General features: G+C 32.4%; 2 protein-coding genes across 2 annotated transcripts; both read left to right on the forward strand.

Annotated features, from left to right (window-relative positions):
* The first annotated feature begins 476 nt into the window (after window positions 1-476).
* On the forward strand, window positions 477-7,344 carry LOC125819611 (uncharacterized). The gene is made up of 6 exons (XM_049499067.1): window positions 477-632; window positions 3,330-3,430; window positions 4,042-4,119; window positions 4,210-4,281; window positions 6,105-6,202; window positions 6,272-7,344. Exons 1-6 carry the CDS (start codon window positions 609-611, stop codon window positions 6,832-6,834), a joined length of 936 nt encoding a protein of 311 aa, XP_049355024.1. The 5' UTR covers window positions 477-608; the 3' UTR covers window positions 6,835-7,344.
* Window positions 7,345-10,875: 3,531 nt separating this feature from the next.
* LOC125819455 (uncharacterized) lies at window positions 10,876-11,508 on the forward strand. Its single transcript, XM_049498882.1, has one exon. The coding sequence runs from the start codon at window positions 10,876-10,878 to the stop codon at window positions 11,506-11,508; it is 633 nt and encodes a 210-aa protein (XP_049354839.1).
* The last annotated feature ends 1,164 nt before the right edge of the window (window positions 11,509-12,672 follow it).

Raw genomic sequence — 12,672 nt, forward strand, 5'->3', positions numbered from 1 at the left:
ATATTATTGAATATAGTTAATTTGCTAACATAAACAAGTAAAAAGAAGAATACATTCTTAATAAAAAAAAGTCAAGTAATATGAAACGAAAAAAACAACAACTAATGTTAATCACATATAACAAAGAATAAGTAATCGAATAATATGGTGATTAATTATATTGTTCTTTATAATATTAAAATTTATTTTTACTAATGATATGTGGTATTATATATATGATCACTAAATTTTTGTTATGGACAAAATTAAGAAAATTGTAAGGGTGTATTGTATATAAATTTTGTCTTTATTATACATTTATGCAACATATTATTTTCACCAATCTCTCGATCACATGATAACAATTTATGAATTACGTCAAAGACTTCATTTGTTATGTGTGAGCTTTATATAATGACAAAAAAGTATATAATATATTTAAATATTATATTCATGTACCAAATTTAGAAAAAACACAAAACAAAGTACATATTTTTAGAAATCCTCAAAAGTCTTTAGTCTCTCCTCTTTCGCAAAATTTTCTTCAAAATCAAGTGGAAAAAACTGAAAAAAAATCCAAGAAAATTTCAGGGTTTTACACCCTTTACGATTCTTGATCATTACCCACAATGAGTCTTACAGAATTCGCTATGGTGAGGAATTTATGTTCTATTTAATATTGAAGTGATTTTTTGTAAATTTTAGGTTTGGGTGATGATAAGTGTGAGATTTGATGAAATTCTTGAGTTTTATTTGCTTTGGATTTATAAATTGTTTGCCCAATTAGTTTAGAATGTACCCTTAGTTGATATATATATATTTTTTTTTGATAACCGAGAAATCCGTTTATGACCCGCCCTTTGTTGATATTTGGAACTTTGATTGAAGTTTTGTGCAAAAAAGGGTGTTTGGTATAGGGTTTATTGTTGGTTCATGGGGTGGGGGTTGATTTACCTGTAAAGATTATGTTTTTGCTTAGTGTTTTGTAGCAATAGGCAGTAATTGGGATTTTATTTTGAGTGAAATAGGAGAAAAATGTTGTATAAGAAGAAATAAGTGAAAAAATGTTACAAGAGTAGCTCAATTTTGCTCAAGTATGGAACTTTTGACAGAAAGTTGTTGGACTATAGATTGTGATTGAAGAAGTTGGTTCGCAGGGAATGATTGACTAGTAAAAATATGTTTTTGCTTAGTATTTTGTTGCAATAAGCTGTGATTAGTAGTTTAATTTTGAGTAAAATTGGAGAAAGTTGTTATGTGAGAAGAAATAAGTGGTAAAATGTTTCAAGAGTAGCTCAATTTTGCTCAAGTCTGAAGCTTTTGAATAAAGCGGGTGATTCATGAAGCCAACCCAATTAGTTTGGGATTAAATCATAGTTGAACATAGTTGATATTGGATTTCTGGAACTTCGATGAAAGTTTTTGCAGAAATGGGTTTATTGTTGATTCAGGAGGGTTGATTGATCTGTAAAAATATGTTCTTGTTTAGTATTTTGAAGCAATAGGAAGTGAGTGGTAGGTTAATTTTGAGTAAAATAGGAGAAAGTTGTTGTATAAGAAGAAATAACTGAAAAATGTTTAACGAGTAGCTCAATTTTGCTTAAGTCTAAAACTTTCAACAGGAAGTTGTTGGACTATATATTGTGATTATTTGTAATCATTAGGTTTGGGTAAGGATGCTTGATTCTTGTCCTATAGCCACTCCTCTTACTAGTGGTACCAAGCTTCCCAAGTGTAAGTGTGAGATTTAAAGAACTTCTTGAATTTCTTTTGCTTTCAATTGGTTTGGAACGGACTTGTAGTTGATTATAGGTGATATTGGATTTTTGGAACTTCGATGGAAGTTTTTACAGAAATGGATGTTTGGTATAGGGGTTTTCTTCATAGTGGGTGGTTGATTTACCTGTAAAGATTATGTTTTTGCTTAGTATTTTGTTGCAACAGGCAGTAATAGTAGTTTCGTTTTGAGCAAAATCAGAGAAAGTTGTTGTATAACAAGAAATAAGTGAAAAAATGTTTCAAGAGTAGCTCAATTTTGCTGAAGTATGAAACTTTTGGCAGAAAGTTGTTGGTATCTATAGATTGTGATTTAAGAAGTTGGTTCACGGGGAATGATCACTAGTAAAAATATGTTTTTACTTTGTATTTTGTTGCAATAAGCCGTGATTGGTAGTTTAATTTTGAGTAAAATCAGGGAAAGTTGTCGTATGAGAAGAAACAAATGATAAAATGTTTCGAAAGTAACCCAATTTTACTGAAGTCTGAAACTTTTGACTTTTGATTTAAGAATCTAACTGGAACACACCTGCTTTGTATTTTTATTTTAATATTGAATTGATTATTTGTAGTCATTAAGTTTGGGTAATGATAAGTGTGAGATTTAAAGACCTTTTAAAATTTTACAAAATATTTACCCTATTCAAAGGTTCGAATGAAGTGAATGTATCATAAAGCCAACCCAAATACTGTAAATATTGCTTGGAGAGCATTCTCAACCTTATAATCTGATTTTGGCGTACACATGTGTATATTATTCCTTTTTTTTATCTAACAACCGTAATATCTATCGACCTTGTTTAGTTCAATAAATCAGGAAAAAGCTAATTAAATTGTTTAGTTGATTAGGACCTAATCATAAAGATTTAACACATACAATCAGTCATGTTCGGGTGATTTAGTTGATAGCCTTGCCTTGATCATTTGATACAACAACAACATACCTAGTGTACTCCCACGATTGGGGTTTGGGGAGGGTAGAGTGTACACATACCTTACCCTTACCTTGGGAGGTAGAGAGACCGTTTCCGGTAGACCCTCGGCTCAAGGAAAAACAATTCAAGACAGATCAAAAAAAGAAATGACCAAGTGGAGAAGCCATGACAAAATACTACAGAGAGCATGACAAAGCAGTTTGAAAAAGGGAGCAGTAATTACAACAAAATACTACGACAATCGAAGTACAAGAAACAACAGATAGTAGCAAAAATCGAAGGACAAGAAACTACAAGTGTAATACTACGACTAACTAGTATGCAAGGAAAAACGAAACAACGTCAACTACCTACTAACCTTTTACCCTAATCCGTGTCCTCCATAACCTCATGTCCTCGGTAATTTGAAACTATGCCATGCCCTATCTAATCACCTCTCCCCATACTTCTTCAGCCTACCTCTACCTCTCTGATCATTTGAATATTTGCGGTAAATCAATTTTGCTTGATAGTTAACAGTCTTTTACTTAAACAATCAGTGTACTTTCTTATGCCTTTATGCAATCTTTATCCTTCCAATGGTAAGTGTTATTCTGGCTGGCTTGATTTTCTATTGACCCTTACATCGTATTAATGCAGGTAGAGGAACTGGCCTTTCTTATCAAAGATAATCTTCCTTGCAAGCATCTTATCCTATCTATGGAGGAGACCCTAGTCAATTTCCTTCTCGAGGATACCAGGTATTTTAGTGTGAAGAGTTAATCAGACCGGAGGTTATGAAGATGCAGACTTATAGTTGCCTGTGTTAATAGCAAACAATTTAACTTTTAGTTGTTTCCAGAGAACATGTACTTCATGACATCATCAAGCAGCAAGAAATAACCATTTGTCATAGTTTGCTCGTTTGCTTTTTTACTTTTGCTTTCCTCTTTGTGTCATACAATTGTGCCTCCATCTCCCTCAAGTTATTTTCTTACACTTGTCATAGTTCGTTATCTGATGTCCACAAGCCTTGACAATATTATAAGTTGCCATTTTCCATCACAGCTTCAGCCTGTGTGGGTTCAAACTCTGTTAGTTAACTTATACTAGTTCATTTTCATCATATACCTGCAAACACTAGCTGCGCCTCATTTATCGTGAAATTATCCCAATTGTTCTTGACATCTATCACTTGTAAAACTAAATCGTCAATGTTTTTTAACATTTTGTATTTATCAATTGATTCAAAGGAGGAGGATAACAATGATATTCTGTGGATTTGACTAGAAATACCTTTTTCTCATTATACAATGTGTGAATGCTGTTTTCCTGAGGGTACTAATCATAATAATCTAGTACTTTTATGCAGTTCTGATGGAATCTTGGAGCTTGAACCAACGAATCCATATAACCGCCTCCTCTTACATCGTCTTGCTGATATTTTTGGGTAATTGCACTCAGTATGTTGATTGCTTTATATCATAGTGTACTTTGCTCTTTGAGCTATTGACAAGTGTAAACTGTCTTATTCTGGCAGGTTTTCTCATCAATCAGTTGGTGAAGGGGAAGAACGGCACTTGGTCTTGGAGCGTTGCTCAGATACATCAATGTATGTAAAAAGAAAATTGCCTGTCCTAAACTCATTTGAATGTTTATATCGCAGTTCTATAACCTTTCTGAACACATCTTAATTTGAAATCCATGAGCACACACACACATATACATATATATATATATATTCTGCCAGAGCATCTCTAGTGTCATGTTTGGTTGTTTGTGCAAATGTTGATATAATAGACCTTTTAGGTGAACATCGTTGCCTACAACATTATGCTGTGAGAGTTGCTAGGGCTGATTTTAAGCTACTCCCTCCGTCCCAATTTAAGTGTCTTGGTTTGACTGGACACCGAGTTAAAGAAATAAAGGAAGACTTTTGAATCTCGTGGTCCTCAATTAAAGATGTGTATAGTCCTTTAAAACTTGTGGTCTTAAACTTGCCATGCTGAAAATCTATGTTGCTCGGACTCTAGTTTGACTTGACACCGAGTTAAAGAAATAAAGGAAGACTCTTGAATCTCGTGGTCTTCAATTAAAGACGTGTATAGTCCTTTAAAACCTGTGGTCTTTAACTTGCCATGTAAAATGTTGGAATTGGAAAACTTGTTGAAAATCTATGTTGCCCGGACTCTTCAAAAATGTCAACAGGTGCGTGTCGGATTCTCCATAACTAGTGTGTATCTTTGGAGAATCCGACACGGGTGCGGCATCGAAAGTGGAGTCCGCACAACTAAGCTGAAATAGAAAAAAACACTCTTTTTGGGACTTAACAAAAAGGAAAGTAAGACAACGGAGGGATTAATTCTTTGGTTGAAAGACAACAAGGGAAGAGAGATCTTTGGGAGTAGTACTTGTATTGATTCCTGGATACACTTTTTGGAATCGTAGCCTTGTTTAAGGATCATTCAGGTGCTATCTGGCGCATCATAGGTGCAGGTGTGCAGCAATTTGTGTGTGCTTATATCTTGCAAGCTCGAAACATTTCTTTTAAGTCTTTTCTTATATACCTAGTTTTGTGGCTGAACAATTCACACTTGCTGTGAATGTTTTTATTTCATGAGTAGCTAAAATTCACACTTCAGGATATCAACCACAGAACAAACTCTGTTAGGATTGTTGGAGCAAAAAGTAACAGTAGTTTCATATCCTCTAAAGCGGGATTTTAGATTAGATTCTATTCTTTATGATTCTTCCATAGTTTGATTTTGTCCTTGTCTTTTAATTAGAGGTAGAATTTTAATTTTCACCGGAGTTTAGCTATTTCAGTATTCCTTTTTCTGAACAGAACCCCTTACTGTGTTGTCATTGATTAATACTAATACTTTACGAATTAATCTCCTTATTTCCCTGTCAATTTCTATTTTTTGAGATGGATATTTCCCTGATAATATCTCCCTTCTCTCGTTCTGGTTCTTCATCAATCCATCTTCAAGACTCGTCTAGTCTTCGTTATTGGTAGAAATTGGAATAGTAAAAAATGCATCTCCCAGACTTGAAACCTTCCGATGGACCCATGCAGTCACTTTCCTTATTTGGACTACCCATTCCAAGATTGTCTCTGCCTCTCCGGAGGACCCACACCCGCTGATTACATGCGCAAAATCTCCAATACTCTTATAGCCTCTCGACTTCAGCTGTGGAAACATAATATAAACCATCTCAAGGCCCAAGAATAGCAACTTTCACACCACTGCATCCATATAATATCTCATCTTGTTGGTCAGTAGGATGGACGAATCAAATACAACCTTCTTGCATTTAGCCTTTTCCCCTTCTTAAGTGACATGACGTGCTTGAAGTTCTGAACTCTTAAGTGATAAAGTTTGTCATTGTTAGTTCATTGTCTTCTAACATTTTTGGGAACTCAATTTGCAGACCTTCCATTCTCATTAGTGATCTCCTTTGGCAGTATGACGAACTCCAGTCTCCAAGGACTGTAGATGTGATATATAGAAGAAAAGAAGGTTCAGAAGGTATTGTTTTGAATGTGACAGACACTTAACTGGTAAGCAACAAAAATAAGCATTGTTGTTGCTTTTCAGGGTCAAAGGTAGAAGACACACCAACACCAATCATTAACCTTTCGCTTGAGGAGAGGGAAGAAGCTTATATGGCTGCCCGAAAACGGATTTTTTCTGTTGATCAAGGTGAGACAAGACAATGTATGAAGGATAGACCTCAAAAAGATCCTACGGTTGCTCGTCGTATGATTGCACATGCACTTGGCCAAAGAACCAGGCCAGCTAACCTAGAGATCCACCATGCAAATACTGAGCAATGTGAAGAACAATCCAAGGATGTAAATATCCAGCATAAGGAAGAACGACTGACAAATTTGGGCAAGCAGACTTGTACAGAGGTTAAAACTCCCCCTACAAAATATCCAGGTTCAGGTGGTAAGCCCAAAAGCAACAAATCAAATGGCAGTAGATCACCGCATATGAACAAGAGTACACCTAAAAACACTGATGGGACAGGTTCATCGACACCAGTGAAAAAGGACGTGAAGGTTCATAAAGATAGTATTCGCGAAGAACATATTGGTGCTGCTAAGAGAATATTTGCCAATGCTCTAGGATTTGCAAGAGAAGGGAATCTGAAATAAGGAACATAATATATTCTTCTTGAAATGCTTGAAGAGTAGCCCAGCCACACATAACCATTGAAGTAAACGAATGATCCCGAGCACTTTATGAATCTCTTGTGAAATCTGTGCCAACGAGGAAACTGAACGGTGGTAATTTTGTGCCAGCCCGTTGATAGCTGCATCGTATACGTACAGCAAGGAACTGTTGGAGTATAGAATTGAAAGCTACTGAATCCAAGTTATCAACAAGCTTAAGGTCGTAAAGTTTGTCACATTGGCATAGTCTGTCTGCATCATCCTCTGTAGCACAGATTTTCTCTTCAAGGGAACTCGCCAGCGACCATGTTCACTGTTTTCTTTGGCTTTTTTCACTATGAATTATGATCTACAACTTCATTTTAGTTTAATAGAATTTGAACTTGGCTGTTATGCCATGGAATTGCAAGTTGTTAATAGTGAACTAGTAATATTGTCTATAGATTACAGTGATACTCTTGAAATTTGGATTTATGAATGAGTTTAAGAGTAGTCTGGTTTGGCTTGGATTGTAATTCTTGTAGATGCCATGAAACCACTGTTTATTGTTCCTCTTCTCTTTCAAGTAGATATAGAGAAGTATAGTCATTGTTCGGTACATGAAGCATCTCGTGTTCACAGGGCCCTTCGGTGGAAAGGCTGCACCCCAAAGAGGTGCGATATAGAGAACTTATCTGGTGCAAGCATTAATGACTATAGGTCAAACGAAAGACAACTTTACTTCATATTCATTTATTCACCTAAATAGCTATTGCTAATGACCATTAATTAACATTTTCATTCTTGTTGAACTTGTCCATGTTTAAAGCAAGAAATAAATTATAATCATTAAATTTTCACATGTTTTAGTTGGTTTAAAAGTCTATTGATTTGATAAGCATCTGTCCTTCTTTGATTGCAAAAAATCAAAAAAATAATTTACATTATAATAGTATTATATTCAATATAGTCTTAGACAGGATATGATATACACAAATATTTTCTCTATCTTCAGGTTATTTCCGATAGAATCATTTCTCCGAACAGGTTTCCATCAACTAAATTGAAAATTAATATAAAACAGAGGCTGCTACTAATAATTAACTTGTCTTCACATTTTATTTTATTTTAAAATAACAATAGGATACTATTTAAATTATTTGTACACAATATTGAACACATTTTAATGAACAATGACCTAATATACTTAAATTTATATCTTTCACATTGTTTTACCAACAACTCTCACCCACATATATTTTAATTTTTGCCCTCATTATAGACCAATGCACTATCCATTGTTCAAAAAATTATGGCTGGTAACCAAAGTCATGGTGTGTGAAAACATAATTAGCATTATGTCCCCCCCCTCCCTCTAGAAAAAAAAAACCCTATACGCAAAATCAGAGATAATTAGATCATAATACATATATGGTACGCCAGGTGAAGTATATATACATACATATATATATATATATATATATATATATATATATATATATATACTTCACCTGGCATACCATATATATATATGATATTTCAAATCTTTTAAAATATTTGGTAATATAATATTGTGATTAGATATGCTTTTTGGATCCTCAAAGACTAATCCTAACACAAATTTCCTTAAATTATCATTCAAAAATAAAATATGAATTATTTTCTAAAAATTGAATATTTCAAAATATTGAATAAAAAATTAAATCTATACGCCACTCTAGTATTAAAGTTTTACTACTATTATTTAATGGCGTGGATAAATAGAACACCACAAGGTTTAATGTGGTCTTTAATTAAAGTTTTTGGCAGATAAACATACTTATCTTGCAATTAATGTTGTACAACTAAAATGTATCGTGGAATTGTACGCATTCCTTCATTTTAATTGAAAAAAAACTTGGATGTAAACCTCGTAAATGAATTCACCTTTAATAAAGAGCATTTTATCCTTCGAAATAAAATTTATTAGTGTGAATTAAACTTTTCGATAGAAAGTAGTTTAGTCGAATTATAAAGAGATAATTTTACTTTCAAAATGAAACCTTTTTTTTGCGCAAATCTGAATTAGTCTGATTACAAAATAAATATCAAACATCGAATAAAAATAATTCCCTAAAAGTGTTTTTTCTATTAACTAAACAATGATTGGTGGTCCAAAAACGAGAGTTGGATTTTATCAATTTGCATATGTACTTATGAAAATTGTCTTCTGAATATGGTTATCTCAGTAGGGCAAGATATTTAAATAAGTCATAATTAATTTGTCACGTTTCATTGACCATCTTTATTCTTATCAATATAATGCTTACCTAATATTTCTTTCGTCTCAAATTATCTATCGTAATGTCTAAAAAAATCATCTCAATTTTTATTTTTATTTTAAAAGATCAAAGACAAATTTGATTATTTTTAAATTCCACACTTTATCCTTAGTAGTATTTGTTCTTGACGATTATAAACACCAGACTAATAAAAATATTTAATGAATAGTGATATATCTTAAGGCATACTATATAAGAGTAAAATAAAATAAAAAATCCTTTTAATTAATATTTTCTTAAAGGACGTGTAAAAGAGAAACACAATATACAATTTATAATGAAGGAAGTAATATTAGATAATGTCAACCTAGTCTTGGGAGGATGAGTCTACCTGTTCACTTTTCTAGTCACATTATAATTAGTTTTGAGAAAAAAAATCACATTTTAATTACTTGTTTAAACTTGGGATTAATGAAAATAAATGAGATTATGAGGAAAAATATATTGGTAGTTGATCTAAATATAAGTTGACTTGGAGTTTGTGTTCCCATTACACATTTTTAACACCAAACAAGACCTTATCAAATTAATTATTATCACATTCCCTTTTAACAAAGAAAAAATAAAACTTTGCAAGTGTCATAAAATAAAGAAAACTAATCCATTTTGGTAAATGAAGTGATACTTTTTTTTTATACTTTAATACAATAGCAAAAGTTAAATCAAGAAATGTAAATTTTCTTAATAGACCTAACTAATTCAATTTTGTATTACATAGGATTTATTATATTAAAGGTGAATATCCTTTTTATTAAAGATTTCTCGAACCTGAAATCTCTGGCTTTGATTAAAAATGAAGAAATCTTATCCCTCTCAAAAATTTAATAATAGCTAATGAATTAGTTGCTTATTGAAAGTCAATCACTACTAGGTCAACTTCTTTTGAGGTTGAATTCTTGTGATAGCACTTAATTTCCTAAATACTAAATACATTGTTTAGTTGTCAAATTCACAAAGGGTCGCGATGGAGAAAAATATATATTTTTATTTTTAACTACATATTTCAAATTCGAACTTCTTAACTTTCAGAACGAGTCACCAAAAGATAATATAAACATTTATTACAAGTAAGTATATAAATTTCGACTATTGACTATGAATATAATAAGTACATGAAACAAATATAATTAATTGGATAGAGGATATTAAATTTGAGTATATACTATAACACTTGATATAAACATCATGATAATAAGACTATTGACTTTCGAACTATTTGATTTTCTATCACATTAATCCCATTATATTGCCTCTACCCCACCCTAAAGGGCAAATTCAATTATTAATATATCATATGGTATCACTCTAATAATTTAATTCACCCTCAACTACACGTCTCAAGTTCGAACTCTAGTTGAATATAAAATCATCTTTGTCAGAGAACGTTTTTACAACTCTCCAAATAATGTAAAACTTTCCAAGACACATCCAAATTTAAGATCGAACTCTAACGCGGATACAGATCACCGGACGGAAAACCAAAAAATGATTTAATTTATGTACAAAAATTATATATACATTACTTGATATACATGTGATAAAGAGGTATTCAAAGCCACCAGTATTGACCTATTCTTAAAGTCAACTCCTCCTCTCTCTATATATATAAACAAATTAAAAAGCCCTAATTTCAAAAAACATAAAAACATTATTCCAACAACTCTTTGTCTCATTTTCTTCCTTTCATTCAACATCCAAAAAAAAAAAAAAAATTTTAAAAAAAATGGGAAAGACAATATTTTCATCTTGTTGCTACTTCATGTGTCCTTCAAGATCATCAATGGTTAACCTAATATTTCACGATGGATCGAAGAGGGTGGTCACCGGAAAAAGGCTAGCCGGAGAGATAATGTTCGAGTTCCCAGACTGCATGGTTTGCCATGCAGACTCATTCTACATCGGAAACCCTATTCCCTCCTTAAACATAGATGATAAGCTCAAAAATGGCGATACGTACTTCATTCTCCCTCTAGATTATTTTCTATCGTGTAACGTGCTCTCAGCTTCTACTCTAGCTACCCTGGGCTCAAACCCTAGACGGACTCCAGTCAACTTCAAGAACCCTATTTTTCAATACGTAAAGGCGGAAAATGGTAGGGTTTTGATAAAAGTGTCACAAGAGTTCATAATAAAGCTACTTACAAGAGGAAATGAAGATCAAGAAAATATTATTACAAGTCCTAGTGATGGTAAGTTTTTATGTAATACACCAGAATTAAAGAAACAATATGAACAATTAGTTGGTACAAAAGGGCAAATTTGGTCACCTAAACTAGAGACTATTTCTGAATATAAAATTAGGTATTCTCCTTGTAGGTTTATAGGGTTTGAATGGAAGCAAAAATTAGAAGAATGAAAATTAATTTTCAATTTTTGTGTATAGTTTAGTTTAGTTTCTTTTGAAGTGAATTGAAGGAAGAAATTAATTGTAGTTAATCTATTGTATGTAGCAATAATATTGTATCTAAATGCACAGAAATATATATATATATATATATATATATATATATATGATGTTACCAACTACTAATTTTCAACAAGTATTTTATGGTAAAGGTAAACAATAATTGAAGAATGAAAGATTTAAAATTTGAATTTAATTTAGTGCAAATTAAATTATTGAATTAATTTTGGTTTAATTAATTATCTGATATTCGAAATCGGCCAAACAAATTTGGGGCCGCACTCGTGTAAGATTCATTTAAGGGGAAGCTACTTTCTACCGGTGGCTTCTTCATTAAATGTTACCGACTTGAGTTCAAGATCTTTAATTAAAGGTGGAGCAACCAAAACTTATTTTTGTGAAACTTTAATATTGTTAAATTTGGTAATTGTGAAATGGTAAACACGCGAGATTCAAACTCTTGTACTAATAAAGAGCAAAAATGTTTGAATCCTTGAGTATTCCCTAATAAGAGAGCTCAAATTGGATCGGTATGACTCTTATGGTTGGATGTCGGTCCAGCCTAGTATGAAATTCCGTATCCAGTAACCCATCCTATACAAAGGGCATTAAAGACCTTTAACTTTTGTGGTGGAGTGGTAATTAAGTTGAGATTCTATAAGTAACTCAGTTAGTGCTTAGGCTTGGAAGAAGGCTGCTAAGTATAAATACTTTTTGCAAACCAAGAATAATTAGGATTACCAAATGAAATTTTGTTCTTCATCATAAATCAGAGGTATCGGATTTGAACCTGAGTATGAAACTTATCACTTGTCCTTTATATTATCACTGTATTATTTGGTTGTTGGCTTTGCGTTATTGATGTTGATTGTTTTAAGGTGCTTGTTGTTACTTGACGAGGCACATAGTTTGAGGTACTCTATACATTCGGGCTCAACAAAGATGTATCAAGACACCAATACCTGACTTTTATGACCAAATTGAAACATCTACTTTCTTAAAGTTTAACGATCGATGAAAGACCTCAACCAGTTTTGTATGAAAATCGCAAAAATCCATCCAAACGTTCAATTTAATTAGAAGACAATACTTGAGCCATAACATTCGTTGTTCTTA

This window comes from Solanum verrucosum, unplaced genomic scaffold (genome assembly GCF_900185275.1).
Source record: "Solanum verrucosum unplaced genomic scaffold, falcon-dt-bn FXZP01000255.1, whole genome shotgun sequence".
NCBI lineage: Eukaryota > Viridiplantae > Streptophyta > Magnoliopsida > Solanales > Solanaceae > Solanum > Solanum verrucosum.